The sequence below is a fragment of the Pelecanus crispus genome, chromosome 2 (genome assembly GCF_030463565.1).
Source record: "Pelecanus crispus isolate bPelCri1 chromosome 2, bPelCri1.pri, whole genome shotgun sequence".
Taxonomy (NCBI): domain Eukaryota; kingdom Metazoa; phylum Chordata; class Aves; order Pelecaniformes; family Pelecanidae; genus Pelecanus; species Pelecanus crispus.
The window spans coordinates 38,958,925-38,979,760 of record NC_134644.1 but is presented as its reverse complement, the minus strand read 5'-3'; the positions used below and the strand labels follow the sequence as shown (position 1 = coordinate 38,979,760).

At 39.1% G+C, this 20,836-nt stretch overlaps 1 protein-coding gene across 2 annotated transcripts in view; it reads right to left on the bottom strand.

Moving 5' to 3' along the window:
* Positions 1 to 13,717, bottom strand: part of TAX1BP1 (Tax1 binding protein 1) — a 64,441-nt gene extending 50,724 nt beyond the window's left edge. For both annotated transcript variants that reach the window (XM_075706556.1, XM_075706558.1), the window contains exons 1-2: positions 13,666 to 13,717; positions 10,493 to 10,676 (exon numbers count right to left, since the gene is read on the bottom strand). In XM_075706556.1, the coding sequence (XP_075562671.1) occupies positions 10,493 to 10,669 (177 nt within the window). In that variant the 5' untranslated portion in view covers positions 10,670 to 10,676; positions 13,666 to 13,717. The remainder of the gene's footprint in view (positions 1 to 10,492; positions 10,677 to 13,665) is intronic.
* Positions 13,718 to 20,836: the final 7,119 nt, after the last annotated feature.

Genomic DNA, 20,836 nt, shown 5'->3' with positions numbered 1-20,836 from the left:
CTTTCATTTCTGTATTTGAACTTCAGTAACAATGATAAAGAATAGCCACTGAGAGAAATTATATCCATTATAAAAATGTATTTAAAATCAAGTCTTCAGTTACATCATTTCGTTTCCTTCATTTACTGACCAAGTTCTAAAAATTTATGATCTAACTACACAAGCTGCAAGTATATTTATTTACATTCATAATTAGAACTTAAAAGCTGTTAAAAAACTGGAAATGAGGGGAATGATGTGGAAATCCACACTTAATTCCTGTTTCAGCCTCACATGAAGTTACAGTCCTATTTTGCAATGAAGAATATATTCTGATGTACTAAGATGTGAAACCAAAGTTTAAAAAAAAAAAAACCCTGCAACACTTTCATTAGAATGTTAACTGAAATGGCATACAAAGAACCCAGATACAAATACTTTTATAATATGCTTTTTTCCTTTTTAATTGATACTGTTAAGGGAAAGAATATTTTGACTCAAAAAAAAAAGTACTAAAAAAATTAAGAAAGACTTTCAAAATGAAAGCAACTCAAATGAAACAGTATCTGGATCAAAACAGCTACAGACTTTGTTGTTGTACAAAAACTCAGTTGGAATTCCTTTCATGAAAATAAATTCACATACCAATTAAAAAAACCACACCAAATAAAAAGCATTGTCAACTACTAATATAAAACCAAGTTCCAATCAAAGTGCTAAAGCTGAAACAAATGCACACTAGTACTTTCTTACCATCAGAAATCTTAAATAAATGAGAAATTTCAATGGGACACACTGTGAAACTTTCTGTGAGCCAGGAGGAGTACAGGAGGCACAGTTTACTGGTCTAATTTAACAACTTGGCGTGGGTAATGGCAGACATTACAATATCCACATTCAAGCACACAAGCATTACAAATTACACTAGAACTCCAGCTCAAAACCTGCTGAAGTTCAGAGGAGGAAAAAGGAGAATGACCTGTCAAACTACAAAAAAGACTTCTTGTGAACTCAGAACTCAAGTTCATCATCAGATGCATGGACTGGTTGTGTTGATATCATTACTTTTTAAGGAATTCATTGAAAACCCTGAAAAAATTCCGCTTAGAGTTAAAAACTCAAAAAATATTAATGTCCTTATTTCTTAGACAAAAGGACAAATTAGACTTAGATGATGCAACTTCCCTAAACCACCACAAAGAATAATCCATGTTATAACCAGAATCAGAAATGTCTCTGCTACTAACCTGTATTTAACACATTCTTCTATCTTCTCCATTTCTCTACATTTAATTCTCACAAACTCCACTGAGAAATCCATTTTGAAATTAGAAGGCTGTGCATAAATTCCAACACTCTTCCTTTCCAGTGGTTAACCAACAGATTAATAATTCAGACACCAAATCCTACTTCACCTTCTCAACCCATTTTAAACCAAAAAACACATGACTAAACATTATGTCTCCTACAAACATGTCATATTCAGACTATGTTATTACGTACAAACAATGTGTTATTCAAACAATCCTTGCTTTGTTTAATTCACTCTCCATAAAACGGAAAGCTTTAATACGCCATTACAGAGTAATGTAATTCACCATATTCCTCTGTCCTACTTGTGAGCAAAAATGCTTATTTCAATTTAGGACATCATAAACTATTTTTTAGTTATATAAACCAACTCTGTAGTTGCAGTGGAAATGTTGAAGGCTGGTAAAGGTAAGGATGTCGAACACCAAGTACTTTGCAATTTGGCTGGGCAAGTAGGGACAAGTCAACTGTCCACAATACTCACACCAGACAGTTTTTTCTTTTACTAATAAATAGGTATGCAGTCATCATGAAAGTTTCTTCTTCTTCAATGCTGCCCCACACATACAAGCCCCTTTCTTACTGAAATGCCACACAGTGCTATTAGCTTCCCCATATTTACATTTCACCCACAGTGCATTTCCACAAAACAGCCAGAAGAAAGTTAGCTGACTATAAAAATATATGGGGGAGTAGGGGGGAACAAAATTTGTGTGCCTGTTTGTATGCCAATAATGAATTATCAAATATATTACTGAGGAAAAACAATAACCATTTTATCTCGCTGTATCTCCTTTAACTTTCATCTGATTCATCTTATAAGGAATGTAAGCTCTCCTGAGAAGAAAGCTCTGCCTTACAACTGCACAGTGTTCGCAGTGTAAAAATTATTTCAAACTTCATTTTTAATTTCTTTAGTTTCAGGTGAATGTAGAAAATAAACGCATTACTGTTTTTTTCTATTTTGTTCAATTTCTTTCCTTTTATAATGCCTTGGTAAAGTCAGTCAACTCAGTCTTGAGAAAGAATGCTTTAAAGAAACACCACTGTAAGGGAAGCTCACTTGGCGTTTTCTTCCCTGGCCTCAGAAAGCTCTTATGCAACTGGAACAGCAGCAGCATTCGTTCTGCTGCATTAAGAGTGTCTTATCTATCTATAGAACGCATGTACTAACGTCAGCAGACCAAAGAAGCAAACCCAGGAAACACGTGTTTAGCTGAAACAACTTTGGCATAACCAATAAGCCTTTATTGCAAATACCTAATGTGACCCGATTTAAAAAAAAAAAAAAAAAAAAACACCACCAAAACCCACCACAACAAAAAACCACCCACACCACCAACCACAAAAAACCCTACAGAACTCTTATCATGCCCTTTTTGTAATTCAGAAGGTCAATTACGTAGTTTGGAAAGTAATTTGGCAAAGTACCCTAAGTACTACAAGATGACAATAAACTACCTCTGAAAGATGCAAAGTTACGGACAGTAGGTAAGGTTTTGGACATATGTTATACACTATAATTATTACTGACAACAGTAAGTCAGCAGCCTTTACATATTTCACATGGTAAGAAACAGTTATTTTGACTCAAACGAGAGAAAACACAAAGTGGCTAAGCAAAATGCAATTGGGCCCAGTATCCTAGGAAGCAATTTCTCCACAGCAGGCTTGGTTTGTGCCATAACCCTGAGGTAATATTAATGGTTGGACTGGATGATCTTGAAGGTCTTTTCCAACCTAAACGATTCTATGATTACTTGAAAGTCACCATAGTGCTAGCACTACCGTAGCCTGTAACAGTCTACAAAAGGCAGCTACAGGTAACAAGTTCTTCTAAGCCAATTAACAGATGGAAAAATTAAAACATCCGGGGGCAGTAAAGCTCATACTGGGCAAAATTATTGACAGTTTACTGTTAACACTGACATGCCGCTGACATGATACACTTTTGAATACATGCATCATTATCAAATAATGGTATCTAGATACCAATTCTGAAAGAATCAAACTGTACAAAAAACTTCAGAACATGGACATGAGCAAAAACACTTATTAAAGTATTAGGTCCACTTTAGTAACATTAAACACAGACATTTCAAAATAAGTAAACAGCTAAGTCAAAGTTACAACCTTGTTTTTTTAGTATGTCTGTGATCACCTTATACCACATGCAACTTTGACTTAACCTCAGTCCAAGTCATTTAAGACTTCACTTCAGACATGACCTCGCTGCTCACACCAAGATAAAAATGTTATACAGCAGGAGCCCTAAAGCTGAAATATTTGGGATAGAAGATGGCTGCGAGGTACTCTAGACTCTTTATGAAAGGCTGTAATCTTAATATGTTTTCTTATGCCCAGACCTGAAGAAGTTCATCTCTGCTGAATGTTACGAACACGTACAGGCAATCTTTTAACTTGGGCTATTGAGAACATATGGTATTTGTTGCAGTATCGAGGTACTATCAGGATCCTAACCTATTATCATCTCTCGTTGGTTGTATTTCTACCTCATAGCTCAGAGGAATATGTCAAAATGACATTGACAGAGTGCCTAGACCATAGGATCAACTTTCTCTCTTATTAGGTATAAATCAAAATAAATATAGAAACAATATGAACTCTCTAAAAGAAAACCTGGTACATATGTAAGTGACTGTCCAAGGAAATATTATGACAGATCAAAGAGTAACAAAGTTACTGTTTACTTTAAGAGATAAGCATGAAAACGTATTAAAAAAAAGGTGGGTGGGGTGTGAAATATTCATTTAGTATCACATTTCATGAAAACTGTAAGTTAGCACAAACTTTTACTTCAAAATTGTTACCAGCTACTCACCACTTTGTTATGTCAACTCTGACTCTGACCACACAAACCTACCATAGCAAATATTTTTAGAAAATTAACGACACTGAATTAAACATCAAAATTTCTTGTCAAAGGTAACGTCAGGTAAACCCAGATTATCATTCTCTTCATCTAGTATAAAAACAGCGAACAACATTGCCATGGACTTCTTTTTCGTAAAAAAAACCAAACAAACAAAAAACCACCACAACAAAACAACACACACTCAAGTCATTTAAGACATGTCTTTCCCAAGAAGGTAAATCAGAAACCAACAGAATCGCTCTAATTTGTGGATACAGCAATTCTCAAAACATTCTGAATTCCAGTAACTCTATTGCCGACTATTTTAACAAAGGGACATACTGTCCACTACACATTCCTGTATCTATCACACCCTGCTGTGCAGTGATGATTCCATGCCAGAAAAATTGTATTTCAATACGCATGTGGTCAATAACACACCCAGCTGTTGCGCCACACTTCATAACATGATCTGTATATATGGAAGTATTTGGTATCTTAAAAAAAAAAAATCTACAACAAAATGAGAACATTGAAATGATTCACACAAGTCATACTTTTATTTGCAGTCCGAAGGAGACTAAATAACCCAGAGTACTAAACAAAAATGTACCTATATTGTCTTTAAACAACACAATCATCAAGCTATTTCTTAGGTGTCCATTAAATCCACTGTTAAATTCTGTTACACAGGTTTTTGACCACAGACAAGTTACTTCTGAGGTTTGCTATAAATCACTACATTGAAAAGACAGAAATCAAGTTGCATGTAAATACAGCTACTGCACTGATGCACCAACAGTAGCTCAGGTGTGACCTCCTAAATACAAAGTACCCTGTCAGAAAGCAGGCACTTCTTGTGTTCAGCTAAGTTACTAAGATCTTCCCAATGTTGGCTATGCAGCTTTTACCATATGTTAAGTTACCAGAACGTCAGACCACCATTTTCAAGTTGTGGATATTAAAAATGTGGACATTAAGAAAGGAAAAAGAAAGGAATAACTTCCTTTTCTTCTCTAGGGTCACCGAGGTAGTCAATACCAAACCGTGTCTATATCTTAAGCCAACATCCTACAAGAAAGGTAATGTAGATTACTTAGAAAAATATACCAATGAGAACTGAGGAACAGAAGAGTTTTGATGGAATAGTTAATTAATAACACAGCAAGACCAAAGCCATATGTAAGATGGCACATATGTAAGATTACCTGCCGATATCGCAGGTCTTAGCAGCATGCTGGCCTCCGCAAAATTAAATCTTCAGAAACCGAGAAAGTATTATGATATACCCCACAAACACTCACACCTTTAACGCTACTCTCTTGAGCACTATCTTTATTATGCTCATAACATTCTCTCCTTGTGTCTTTGAGATGTATATTAAAACTGTCTCCCTTGTATACTGAGTATCTGTCAGTCCTACTTGCACTCATAAGCCCTAGACAGAGGGGCAAGCACTCCTCCCTAAAAGCTAAGCAGGTTTTTCAAACATTTCTGCAAGTCTGGACATTATGCATTAATAATGCAAGAAATACCATGTGGCCATATAATTATTTCACTTTATTGTGAAATAAAGTCATAAGATGTAGGCTTCCCCATCTGGAGATTAGGACCACCTACCAGACAGACCATTTTTGCAACCAGATGTAGTGCACATATTAATTATTTTTCCTGATTTCAAAGCTTTAGATTTGGATTACCCTAAGGGCCTCTCCAGATTTCGATTAATCAGAGAAGAATAAAAAAGGGACAGTGGTCTTGGATAATTCTGGGACTACAGATCTCCTACGAAATCTATCAAGGATGACAAGCCTCCTCCCCTTTGACTCCACACTAGGAACCATCAGGTTCTTCTGCACAGAAAAAAAAAATGCATGAAGGAGGACTCAGGCTCAAGATGTCCATGCTAAGCACTAGACCAGTACTTATCTGTAAAACTGACTTCCCCCCCACCTTGGTAACAAGTATGGACATAACTGATGAAGATCTTTTGGCAGTTGATTACAGATGACCCTCCAGGATGTCACAAAAGCAAAAAGATATAGCAGCAATGAAAGACAACAGACTTGAAGACTGAGTCAAAAACTGGTTTTAAGCCTCCTGGAAGGGACAAGGAAGAAAAAGGAAGAAGAATATATACAAAAAGAATAAAAATTCTGCATATTCAGCACTTCTGCTCTGAAGGATAACATCATCTCCATTACTGTACCTCCTGCCCCCTCCAAGTTTTAGCCAAAGGTCCAATCCCAGAAGTCGTCTATGCCTTTAGGTACACCTAGTTTGTATCTAGAAAATTGGTATATGTGAAGTAATTCTCCTATATGCAACATTAGCCTTTCAGTTTATGAACATTGGGTTTGCATTTTTCTAAACAATAGAAAATTACTTTCTTGGGAACAGTTTTAAATCTACCACCACCACGAAGTGCCTTACACTCAGCATTACAAAAGTTCAACATTTAGCAACTTAAACCATGCTGTGAACAACAAAACCCACATTTCATCTACAGCATATGCAGAGAAGTTGGTAGAATCTGTAAAGTTTTAGAAGTATTATTTGTTTGCCAATTTATTCAGCTCTTTGTCATAATGCTGTATGCTACAAGTCCCTAGCTCAGGTCTGAAGTTCTAGACCTATTCTACCACCCAACAAGACCTTTTTGATGCCTCTGATGGCGAACAGGGAGGCAGTCCTTTATCTTGCCTTGGCTCCTGATTTTAAGTTGCTTTGTAAAATACCCCTCAGAAGAAGGTATCTGTAAATAAACAACTGCAAACATGAAGGAACCTGCTGTGGTACCTTTCACTGAAGCCATTATCTTTCCATAGCACAAAATAGAAACCAATACTCGGTGATGAAAGTGGAATACTCAGTAGACACAGAAAACTGGAAACGTTCCTAGTGAGGGGGGAAAACTCACAAGTATTAAGTCTAGCAAGTGAAAAAGAATGTATACCAGGTGGAAAAGACTGATATAATGAAGAGCAAAATGAAGTTCTGTAATAAATATGTAAATGAATAAATACCCACAATAAGACACCCAGAAAGAAACTCTTACAAGCAATTTACAGCTCTTACCAAGGATTCCATTTCTAACACCACTTTTTCACATAAGCTGCACAACACTAATGGCAACTACAGCAATCACAAATGCATATAGAATAAAAAGAGTCTTAGACATGTAGTCCACACTATGGAAACATTTAAAAACTCATAAGCTAGAAATGAAGAGTCAGTGTATGAAATCGGGTTTTGCTTTGGAACTATTAGCTCCGTTTAAAAAGAAAACAAACTGACAAACCAAGCCCTTAAAAGCTGGTCTTCAGAACAAAATTCTAAAAAGATTTGGCAAAGAAGCTTCAATTGTCATTCTGCATTAGGCAGCCATGCCAATAAAGTAGGTGTAGCCCTTCTCCCACACACCTTCCTAGTCCATTTGTTTCCACCAGTGAGGCCAGCACAGTTGCCCATTGCATCACACAGTGATCAAGCTGAAGAACCAACCAGTTGTGAAACAAGTAGTAAAAGCTGGGGGAGGAGAGGCTGTATTTTTCCTGGCAGATCACTTCTCTGATCCATTTCACCATGCAGCTGCACAAACAGCTGGACTAGCAAAACAAACAGGATAATATAAGGATACAAATAACCAATATCTACTCAAGACATCACTGCTGCTGAATTAATGTACTTGGACTTGCAACCTAAAAGAAAACCATTCACTTAAAAAGGTACCTACAGATTTCATTCAGTTCAATAAAAAAATTCTTAGCTAACCAGTTGAGTGAACACAGGACAGAATACAGTTGACACCACTGTCCCCTAAAATGGAAGAAAAGTCAACATTAGAACCAAAACCAACACAATGTTCACATGGAGGGGGGGAATCTTATTCCATACTTATTCTCTATACTAATCTGAAATTACCACTAGTTTTTTTCCACTAGGTCTTTTTTGTTTGTTTTTAAGCTAGGTGCCTTTTCCTTCTGTCCAGTATTCACTATTACAACACTAGTAACTTTTTGTGCAATTCCAAGCAAAGGTTAAAGGACACCAGCTTACACAGGTTTGTTTTCTAAGCAATTTATTCACCTCAGAAAGACAAGGTGGACTTCTGTTCCCTCTGCATGAACAGTCAGTGAATCGATGCTTTGAGTTCTCGCTTTTCTTGCATACTAGGCCAATACAGAAGGCCATTAATTATTGTTCTCATAATTAGTCAAGATTTGTCTTTTTTTTTTAATGCTGAAAATCACTTCACTAAACATGCATCACATCCTTCTTATGTGTTTTAGAAAGGTCAATGATAAAAGCCCTGCCTGTTTAATCTGTTTTCAAACCACCTCCAGGTGGTTTGTTGATTGTCCAGGAACAATCAATTCTCTAGAAGTCACTCATTTTTACACTCAGATCACAGTATAGTACAACTTCTGTCTATTATCTATCCTGAGACAACTACTTTTTCACAATTTATTTTACTGTAAATATTACTCATACACATACATATTTGTAGACACAGTTGGACAGCTGGCTCCATTTAACTCACTGTACTATAACTATACTAAAACAGTACAGTCATAACACTTACTCAGTATAAGCTGACATAGTGACAAAAAGAAAAAAAATTTTCATCCTCTTCCCTATGTCGCAATGCTTCCTTCCCTTACGTTGATGACAATTAGGTGAACTGGAAATTCAGTTGGGGAATTCCATTTTAAAAAATCCAGTCCCAAAATGTTGGTCTTAACCTCAATCAATTCCCTGATTTGATTCATCACACAAGAGCTTGTTTCACATAAAGGAGAGGAAGCACAAGAAATAAACCTCCCTGCACAGAAGGAGAAGATGTTTCTTTCAGCAGTAGTACTACCTTATGCCCGCTCAATATGTTCCTCAAATGACTGCCAAAGCTGTGTTACCTGCCACTGCTAAAGTAGAAAAACTCATACCTCAAGAGTTTACAAAGTCTATCATCACAGTCAAAATGAAATCAAAGATACCTGTACACTGTACACAGCATTTCATGTAGTCACTGAAAAACTATTTCACACCTTTTTTTTTCCCTAATTAATATTTTTAAGGTCCTCTCTGATTGTCTCCTTCACTTAGATCAACAGACAAAGCCACAACATTCACTTCTCAAGTTACATTTAAATAATTTCAAAATGCTTATGTGCAATACGAACAGCACCCTTTTAAAGTTTTGATAAAGATTTTTTCAAAGTTTCATTAATGCTGTTAACTAAACATTCAAGTGTGCTCAGTACACTATCTGTCAAAACTCTGCAGATAATCAAGATATATATACACATATTTTTAAAAGCTTCCCCCTAGAGAAACGTGCCTGTTGGCAAGTCAATGCCTCCCTCGCACAATTTAGTGACTGTATAGTCATGGCCTATAGCATTAAAAATGCTTCTGCTTTGTTATAGAGCACAGTACTTCTATTTTTCAAGATAAATTACTCTTCTGCAACAGACAAACTGTTGATCTGCAGACACTGGTGATCTGCAGGTTACAGTGCAGTCAAGTATTTACATTCTTAAACAGTGGGCAGCTCTAAGAGAAAGGTCCTCCAGTACTGAGATAGTCTATTACCTTTCTCCCATCCCCACTGCCAAAGCATCACCTCTTTAAAACCCGAATCAAAACCTCTATTCACCATTCAAGTAAGGAATTTAAGCATCATCTACTAGGAGCTATACTGACAAAGAAACACAGATAAATAGAAGCAGATATAAGAATTAATCAATTTCTAATCCCATAAATGAAACTCTATTAACTTTTAAAAATAACTGCAAATAAATCAAATCACTAATGTGCGGCAACTTAGATGTAGCCTCACCCCTCCTCCTTTTTTCAAGGGTGTATTTTGAGTAATTTTAGGGATCTATACTGTTCAGCCCGTTCTAGCAACAAAAATGAGTCAGGGACGTGGGTCAGGTAATCTCCAGGTTAGCTTTTGTTCTTTCCACACACATTTCACACTTACTCTGGCTCACACTCTTCATATACTCCTGTTCACAATGTCACTCTGCCCACACATCTCTTCTCAAATAATCTCTGCTTAATTCTGCACAACACCACTGCATCATACCTTCCCTTTACTCCAGCAGACTTAAAGTGTACTCATTGCTCTAGTTTTGATCTCCAGTTTGATCTGTTACAAAGCTCACACTCCAATAGCAGGAACCAATACACCAGTTAAGTGATGTTCCACTTAAGTTTATGAGAGAGCTTTTACTGTTGTTGGAATTTTTTTCATTTTTAACTGGTAAGAGAGAAAACAGTAAACGTTTGAGAAATAGCAATTGAACAAGCTTCACTTACCTTGAAAATACCAACCCAGTCTTTCTGATGAGGATGGATAAACTGGGTCAGAGTGTAGTGACATTCAAGGTGTGTGTTCGGAAGATAACTTTTTGCCACATTTTGAAAAATCACATGTGCAAAATTGGAAGTCTGCAAAGTGTTAGCTGAAGATGGAACCTCTTGAAAGGATGACATGATTGATCTGTAACAAAATTGTAGAAGTTGCTACTTCAATATAGTGGAAAAATGAGTTAGGTTAAAAAAAATAATCTATTTGAAATATACAAGACAGAGAAACCCAACAATTAGTTCCTCTGTTCCGAAAACAGATAGCTATAGACCAAGTCCACCAAAGTGCACTGCCTCAGCATCACTCCAAAACAATCACCTCTCAGAATAAAAGGGCAGTCATTTCAGCGATGACATCAAGATGGAGAGAAAGCATTGCTTCACTGAATGCCCCCAGTATTATATCTCAGATACAGTGGCAGAAAGTGGGAAATAAGAGCGGTGGTGTGAAAACAAAGCAGGGTTCTAACTCAATAAAATATTCTTAATGGTTCTGGATGTAGCAGGGGAGGAGAAACAAAGCTCCGTAGTTTCCCCACTTTAAACTTTTCTCAGAATCTGTACTGCTCAGTGCTTTTCACAGTGTTTTTGTATGTGAAGTTTTTCTTCCCCTCTCAATAAAAGTAACAAAGTTCCATTTTAAAACATTTTTAAAAAATAGGAAAGTTTATCTGAACAGGAGGGATTTGTTTGGGGGTGTCAGGTTTTTTTTTCTTCTTCAAAAGAGTTCTCTTGCCTCTGTTCAGCAGTCTGTGGGCATCTTTTACTGTTCTCACTGTAACACATATGCTCCCAGCCCTGCATGTTTAGCTTCATTACCATAAACAATGGACTTCATTGATAGGTGAACATTTAGGTATGCGTGCACTTTGATGGATTAAAAGGTTTTGCAGTCCAACTGGTTAGTGTTAATCACGCTTCCCTTTCACCACCTCATTCAGGATACATAGCGCTAAAAATTACAGCAACGCAAGATGCTTCACAGGCAGAACAAATCCCTTCCTCAGATTCGGCAATATCTGCCAAAAATATAAGATGGGCACCTGAGAAGTTTCAAGTGTTTGATTTCAATGTACAATCACAAGTTTGTCAAAACATTTGATCTTAGGAGGACTGGGGCCTTATACATCTAACACATTTCTAGAAAGATGAGCCATCCTAGTCTTACAATTGCTATTAAAAGGAATTTTACGTTGACCAAGCAAATTCACACCCTCAATGAGGTAACTGCCAAGCACGTGACATAATAGATTACTTTCATGGAAGATACATGTGGAAACCAATCCCAAAAAGGGATGGGCCACTGCAAGTCTCAAGAAGTTCAAAGATTAAAGGCTGTCTGTTCATTTCCTATAGCCTTTTAAAACTTCTTTTCACCAGTTAAAAAATAAGTAGCAAAGAGCTCATGTTTTCTGAAATAAAATGCACTCTGAAGTAAACAGGTATTCATCGTTCAAAACAAGGAAAAGGTAAACAGGGATTATTTAGGTTTAAACCCTCAACATTTTAAGCTTATTACTGCCCAATTTAGTGTAACACATGAAGTACATACAGGGAGCCATGACATTATTCTGATGTATCAGATGTTAAATAAAAAGCAGTTTTGTACCCTGAACAACACACGTAATAAGATAAAATGCCAAGCTTGTGAAGATTAACAGATAGAAAGGACAAAACCAAGAACTTACACAAGCAAGAAATTGAGTAAAGATCAGAAGACAGCTTTTCAGAGACAAGAGGGTACACATAAATCCTATCTGTTATCTAGCTTCAGAGTCCAGAAGAGCATAGGAAATTTTACAGCACAGTAAAACCCTGAAAACTCCCACACCTCTCAAAACAGAGGAATACATTTAAGATCTCTCTCAAATCCACTCTGAACTGTAAGTGGCATGAAGCAGCAGTTTCTACAATTCTAAAATAAATAGAATAGCCTTAATTTTTTAAGTGCAACAAATTCATTCATTTTTAGTAATTCAGTAGTACCTGAAGCCAAATAATATTGACATGAAACAGACTGTTTCAGTTCTCATTACCCATGATAAGTACAAAAAGAGTAAACAAAGCATTAATAACAAACACAACTGAATTTAACTTTTTTTAAAATAGGTCTATTTTAAAAATTGGATAGTTTATGCTAAGCATATATTACCAAAAAAAAAAAAACAAGCCCACACCAAAAAAACCCCAAACATTCATTTCTGTGTACTGGTTGCCAGCTACCACAGCTGAGTACTAGCCTTAGTGAAACCAGTACAGAGAGGCTGGTTTCCAAACCCAAAGCAGAACTATTCACAAATCTGAACTTGCGCAGACCAGCAGAATCATCTGGGATTACTGCTTCCCAGCAGGAAAATCCCCGGAGCTTAGGCGAAGCTGAGATCTACTTACAGTTCAAGGATAGTTTAGGGGATGCTGGGTGCTTGCTCGCTTAGCTCACAGCTACCGGCTGGGAAAGAGGGGAGGTGGAAGAGCTACGCTCAGGCTTCATTACTAACATGACAAGCGATCCCCTCGGGGAGGCTCAACGACGCGTTTGGGTTTTACGCACCGAAAAGAACGGAAGGAGGAAAAGCTCGTCAGGCAGGAAAGACAAAAGCAGGACGAGCCCCACCGCCCCAGCCAGCTCCTCCCGGAGTCCTCCGGCTGCGGTCCCGGCGGGACGGGGCGCACCTGACACCCCCGGCCCCCACCTGCCCCGCTTTCCCCCGCTCCGCGGGGCCGGCCTGCGCCCTGCCGCCTCCCGCCCCTTCCCTACCCCCTAGTCCGTCAGCGGCCGGCGCGGCGCGGCCTCACCTGCCCGCCGCCGATCACCTTTGCTCCGGGCCTTCGCAACGCGCTCGCCGCCACGGCGGGGAGCGCCGCCTCCTCCCACAGCACGGCCCCCGGCAGCGGCCGCCGCTCCCCCCCCCCCTTTCGCCGCTCCCCCCTTTCTCCCCTCCCGACTACGACCGGCCCAAGACAGCGGGGGGGGGAGCGGGGGGGGGGCGGCTTGCCAGTGGCGCAGAACCGAGGCCCGCGGCCTAACGGCCCCGCCCGCCCCAGCGGCCGCCGGAGGCCGGCAGCAAAGAAGGTGGCAGAGCTGCCCGTCCCCCCCGGCCAGGCCCGGGAGGGCCCCTTACCTAGACGGGGCGCGGAGGGCGCCGGGGACATCAACATGGGGCCTCGGCCATCAGCGCCTCACAGCCCCGCCCGCCCGCGTCACTTCCAGCCCCGGCCCCGCCCGCGCGGGGGAGGGCTGCCGGGGGGAACCGGCCGCAGCCGGACACGGAGCCGAAGCCGAAGCCGGAGCCGGTCGGGGGGGTCCGGCCGGGCCCGCCCCGCCCCGCGTGAGGCCCCTGAGGCCTTCGCGCCCTCCCGCAGGCACCCGCCTTCAGGGGGGGCGAGGGGGCCGGGGCAGCGCTGCGTTCCCGGCGTGTGTGGGGCCGTGCCGCTCGTACCTCCATAAAGTGCCCCTGCCCGCTACCACAGGTCCCTCCCGTCATGTTCGTCACTACGACATTGCCTCTATAATGTTCACATACCCTATTTTAATCATCCCCTCCTCTGTCCCGCTTCCAAAACACAGGCGTACTTGCACCTCGTAAGTCGCCACCGTCCATCTCGCAGCCCTCGCCGGTCTTCCCAAGCCGACGGAGGGGTGAGAGAAAAGTGACCATAAATGTTTACACACGGTTCTCCTGCTTGTGTACATCGGCGCATCTCCATGAAAGTACATGGCCTCAAAAATGCACTGACTCCACTTGATTTTCATCCAAAGTCGAGCCAGAGATCGCTTACCAGAGTAACGGGGCTGAGCAACAACCAGGAGTGATGAGTAAACTCTACGTGGGACTTGTAGTGCACCCAGCGTTGGTTGCTACCACAAATTGTCTTCAACATCACCTTTACCTCTGTGCTGCTACTGCTTCTTGTATGTTTTCATGTGTATTCTCAACAGGTTACGTGGCCAGACATTATTATTAGAATTAATGTTACAGAATATTACAGAATTAATTATTAGAATTATTGACTTAGGTTTTTGACAAGTTCACCAGCTTTTTCGTGGTCAGTCCTAACAGAAATTAAACTAAGCTGGAGCATAGAAACTGTCCTTTTAAGTAATTATGGTTATTCATTGTACTTGCTTCTGTTTCACGCTGCTTCTTTCTGAAAACAAGGTGTATCACAGGTTACTAAGTAATCCTTTGATTTGCGTACACAATTAATAATCTAGTATCATCCATATATAATTAATATCATCCATATATAATTAATATCATCCATATATTCCATTTTCCCTGGAAAGCAATAAATTCCCTGCGTTGTACTAAAAGATCATTTTAGAAGGCACAAGAAGTGTATGTGCAGCACTCCCTCCTTTAAGACCAGATCAATTTTTATAACGGAAAATGAAACTGGTACATTAATCAGAAAAGCAATAAATATTTCTAAGGAGCCAGGGAGAGCTATTTCTTCTTATCTCTATGCTCCATTCCCTCTCCTCACTGCTCTTTGCTCTATATGACCTGATAAAGGGCTGTCTAAGCGTCACCGGACGCTGTTCTCATGTGGGCTGGGACTTGGGAAGACCTCGGGGTTTACGAGTCACTAGCTGGAGAGTATCAAAGCTGGTGAGACTAACAAGCAGTTTTGCTTTCATTTTAACACCATTATAATGCTGGTTTATGGGAATATAATGGGAAGTTTGAAATAAAGATGGTCTTTGGCAGCTAACGTTTTTACAGTGAATGCTTGGAAAAAACTCTGTTTCCTTATTAAAAAAATAATTATCCCCAGTTCTGGGTTTTTTTAAGAAACTTGAGGTATTTCTATGCTCAGTTCATAACTGTTTATTCAGTCAAAAGAGTTAGTTAGTTATGGTTTAGTCATAATTGAGTATTAAGTTATTATTTCTACTGCTAAATGTGTAAGAGGTACAGCAAACTACATATGCCATTTGTCACATGTACAGTGTAAATATTAGGACAAGTAAATCAATAATAATCTTTTCTTGTACTTATATCCACAATTTTCAGGAAAAAAAATGTATTTTTAAACTCTATATCTTAACCACATATATACAGTGGTTATAATATATATAATGTAAAAATATTTCAGTTATTCAAATTAAGAACATTTCTTACTGAAATAAACATATGATTTAGTAAGTGTTCTCATGTATGTATTTGTATCCTAAGTTTAGATGCCAATCTTATCCCTCTAGAATTTATAGCTGTTCTACAGAAAGATGGTGCAGAGCCTTTTCTCATTTTGTTATTGCCCCTTTGAGAAATGAGGGCTTCACCCAAATGGGCAAGTTGTGCACTGTGATCCCAGGATCAACAATCAGTATGCTTGTACTGGTACAAACAAATATTTGGATCAAGAAAAATGTGATTGGAACCGGTGAAACTTGCACTTGCTCTGAGAATTAATGGTTGAGTGCCTTAATCAGTCTGAATTTTCTAGGCAGGGATCATGAGATACTGTCTCCTGAAATTCATCCATGTGATATAAATCTTTTGGAAAACTTGCTCTTGAGTAGAAAAAAGCCCCACTATTTTTCTGTCTTTGCCTACATTCTCTGCAAAATATTTAAAATTGTGAAATAAAAAAGAAGTTTGATCAGCATTTCTAGTGAATACCTAGACTTGTGAGACTCTCTAACACTAATACATTAAGTCAATTAGAAAAGCTTATTACCGGTATGATGGCAGTAATCCCATCTCCTTCTGACTTCATTTCCACCTTTCCAACCCCACTGATTTCAGTAACAGGAAATTGTTTTCATTCAAGCCAGCATTTTACAGCAAATGGTATACTTTTCATGTATACCAGGATTGTACTCTAAGCATGCAGAATCAGTGTTAAGCCAATATTTGGGTGGTTTTTTTAAGGAAATAATGGTGAATGTCAGGTATCTTTTTGATGCAATTCTCCCTATATTTGTCATAGAATCAGAACCATGGGGGTTGGAAGGGACCTCCAGAGCGGGCTGAAGGAGAGCGCGTTGCTCAGGGCCTTTCCCAGCTACGTTTTGAATGTCTCCAAGGATGGAGATTCCACCATCACTTAGAGGACCTCTTCCAGTGGTTGAAAACAATCATTGTAAAAAAAAGGGGGTTATGTCAAATTGGAATTTCCCACATTCCAATTTTGTCTCTTGCCTCTTGTCCTTTCACTGTGCACCTCTGAAAAGAGTTTAATTCCATCTTTTCTACACCCTCTGCTTAGCTGGTTGTAGAGAGCAATAAGGTCTCCCTGTGGCCTTCTCTTCTTAAGGCTGGAAAAAATCAGTTCTCTCTCCTTCTGTGTCTATATGTACCATTCCCAAAGAATGTATGTCGATTTTGTTGGTGAAAAACATTTCACTGGGGTATTTATTTGGAAATAAAAAGCTGGCAGAACCCTTTTCTTAGTGTCTCAATTTCTTAAGTCCATAAATATGAGGACAAATATACAATGGCAAACTAAGGTTGTGGTTTTAATTGAAATATTAAATTAGGTAAAAACGTATGTGAATGCCGTAACTGGATTTGAACATTATTAGATTCAAAAGAAGTTTGACATTCAGTCTGGGTTTAAAAATCCCTCTGCTTTGTAATTATACCGAAACTTTCTTTGCCAGGATGAGACTAGTCCCTCTTCAGGCACAAGATGAACAAGGAATAAAAACTGTGAGCAGCTAACCGGAATTGCCAAAGGAAGTGTGGGGCAATTACGGACTCTTGGGGAACAGAGTTGAGCATGTTTGGAAAACATTTACTATTTTCATAACTACACTATCTTTTTAAACCTCTGAGCTGCTTTAGCAATTTATAGGCTTGAAATTAGAAATGGGTCCCCATCACATCTGTTTAACCTTGGGTATATTTGAACTTTTATTCAGATCCAGAGCCTAACATTTTTTCTGTTTACTTTCTGTGTTACAGCCTGAACCAAAGCCATGATGAGTTTTGGATCCAGCCCTGAATTCTTCCCTGGAGGCCCGTCTTTGCTTTGTATGAATGACAGAAACGTCATATATTTCTAGTTTTTATTACCAGAGAAAGGTACTTTATGTTGTGGATATTCAATCTATTGCCGTGACACGATGATATTGATGAAGTGTGGTAAGGAAACGCTTCGGTTCTAATGATTTGATTTCATTTTGGTTTGACTCCTATTTCAACACTCCCAACTTTTAAAAGTATGGGCCATGTGAGATGTAAAATATATATATTGATGTCACTAATCGGAAGCTCTTTCTGGTCACGTTGTAAAGCACACTTAATCAACTTCTTTAAGATCATGTTACAGAAAGCTATTACCTATACTCTTAAAACAGTTAAGTAGTTATAAATAATGTTTTATATTATGGCTGACAACACTGAATTGCCCAGCGTTTAAGGAAATCTAATCACAGGGCATGCAGACTTTGCCTTCTAGTAAGATGGCGTGGCAAAACTTTGGAACGTATTAGAAATCACATACTATTGCTAACATTTCCTGTTAAAGACTCTCTCTGTACATTTTGGATTTCTTTTCCAACACCTAATTGCAGCTGATGAAGAAAAGCTATTCAAAAGCTGCCAGGATTTTTTAAATCTGTATGAGTGACATTGATGAAATCTGTGGGTTTTCCCAAAAGAGTATATAGGTGAGAGCAGACATGTAAATTTTGTGTGTGTGTGCGTGTACGTGTGTGACACAGAGAGGAGAGAGCAAGAGCTTACTCCTAAGGTGTGAGACTTGGCAGCGCTGCACTGTACAATGGGCACAAGAAACCGCGTGTCTGTAAATGACCGCATTTGAATTGCTGTTATTTCACTGTTGGGTTACTGTATTGTTAAAGTGAAAAGGAATGTTTTTAATAAATGCAAATAATGAATTAAATGCTTGCACATACTGAGGCTTTACTCTCTGGTGTGTAATTAATATATGTGCACTGGAGACCCAGGTCTGGGGGAGTGTTTCATTTCTTATTTATGATGTTTGCAAGGTTTTTTTTTTCCTTCTAGCATACCTCTTACTGGCATGCACAGAGCTGCATGTAAATGACCACTGAGTAGGTGTCACTTAAATCTTAGCAGATATAGAACAGGTAAATACCGTTGTTTTGTATGCTTTGGTAGGTTTACTGTTTCTCCCAGCCTTTTATCTTTGCTATCTGAAAGTAATAGGAAGCTCCCAAATGACCAACATTTTGTTTTCAGAGGCAGGAAAACTGCATGTGGCAGGAAACAAACAAGAAACAAGATTTCGAATTTCTTGTACCTCAGGGTACAGCGCTTAACTCTGAGGGATGGAAAGTAGAAAGACACTTTCCACAGCTACCTACAGCATGCGTCTTTTATCCCCTTCTGGGTCCCCCTCCAGCACTGGCTGCCACCGCTGACAGAGCACAGAAGTGTCTGTATACTCTATCTGCAAGAAGCTTGGCAGCTTTCCTATTTTCTCATAATGGTATATATTTTTCTCAAAGGATCTAAAGATGTCTGAGTCCTCATACTAATGCTGTCTCCTGCTCCCCTAACCCGGCTCTAGTAGTTCTTGCGTCTCCACCGCTTCACTAGTTTTTCTCGCTCCTCGGCTCCCTGAGCAGCTGCGTCTTGTCGCATCATATGCTCAAACTGGCGAGCTTGGTGCTGCTCCACAAGCCCCTGCCGAGGCCGGTACCAGCCGACTGATGCAGGTGTTTGTGCTCACGCTTGACTCGGCACGGAGGAGAAGGGCTGTCGGGTCATCCAGTGCACTTGTGAGAGGTTGTGCCTGGCCTGGGACTTGAGACAGGGAGTCACGCTGCTTTTCCCCATAGCCCCACATTCAGCTTGGAGAGGGGTCTAAATGTCTTGTGTTGCTATTTGTATGGAAAACTTCTCAGTCAGCAGATCTTGATCTGAGGTTCTCACCTTCTCATACTGCTAGAGTTCTGAAATTCCTACATTACGAGTTCTTAAATTCTATGCAAAAATAATAACTGTATGGTTACATACATTACGTACAAATCAATTACTAAGAAGCACAGTGCTAAAATTAAAATTTGTCTTTAATTCATCCCCCTGATTATTTTTTATTCTATCACGTCTATTAACATTGTACAGAGTAGAATGCTGGATTTGCTGTGCAAATTTACATACAGAAAGCAATGCAGTCTTTCTGATTTTATTTGATCAGCAGCACTTAGAAATGCAAATTATATTTTTACCACACATATCCTATCATTTCTTCTGAACTTTTATACCTTTTCTTATTCCACAAATTAATTTCCTTGTATAAGGAATATTTTGAAAAGGCAGAATACTGCAGTGCTTACATTTCTACAACTTTCTACAAAAAGAAACATATTTAATAAACATCTCTCCCTTTTGCTAATAAATATTTTACATTATAATGTAGCAAAGTTAGCAATGCTGTCCGAAGTGTGGTTGCATGTTGTTGTGTTTTGGAACTGGAATCTTTCAATCAAAACATAATTTACATTATTAATATGGGTGACAACTCTTACTCTTTTAAAAACACAGTAATGTCACAGCCGTGACATATGGCTTTAGCTCACTACACGGCAAAGGATCTGTTGGGCCTGCAGTGTGTTGTACCCAAGCACCATGGTTAGAATCTGGTTTTACAGTGTGTATTTCAGTTATCTTTACTGGGATATGTCAATGGGAAGCGTTTGGTCTGTATATCTGCATGTTTTGAATGTACCATGTTTGTGCTGAAGGAGACTTTTTAAGGCTTTATGAAACTGCCTGCTTAAATGCTACCACTGAGACCTGACTGAGCTTGTCAACAGTATCTGTTGGTAATAACTGCCTATAATTAGTGCAGCTTTTCCTTAAAATTGGGTGATAGAGGTGTATGAGTCTGAAAAACACCAAGTTATCTTAACAGTTTTTGCGAACTTTACTCATAATAAACCACACATTTATATATTTATTTCAGCATTCCCAGAATCCAGGCATTTTTCTCCCTGTTAGAAGAGATGCCAAAAGCAAATTCAATCTGTAGTTCTCTCTCTCTTCCCAGACCTTTGTTGACTTGCGGTCCCCATCCTGCTGCAATTAGTCAACTGCCAAGGGAGAGCTCATTGGCTGAATGTTCTTCCTAGTCCTCTTCTAAATTCAAATATAGCTAGCCTTAGTTTTTGTTGTATTAATCACAGGGTTGCTGGGGCCAAATCGGCTCATTTGTCAATGGGAATTTGCACCAGCTTCCAAGTGGAATGAATTTTTTCCCCACGAAAAAGCAGATCTTATGAATTGCACCCACTGGATGTCTAACATAATCCTGATTTCCCATTTGCATATTACTTTTTGATCATTTTGCGCT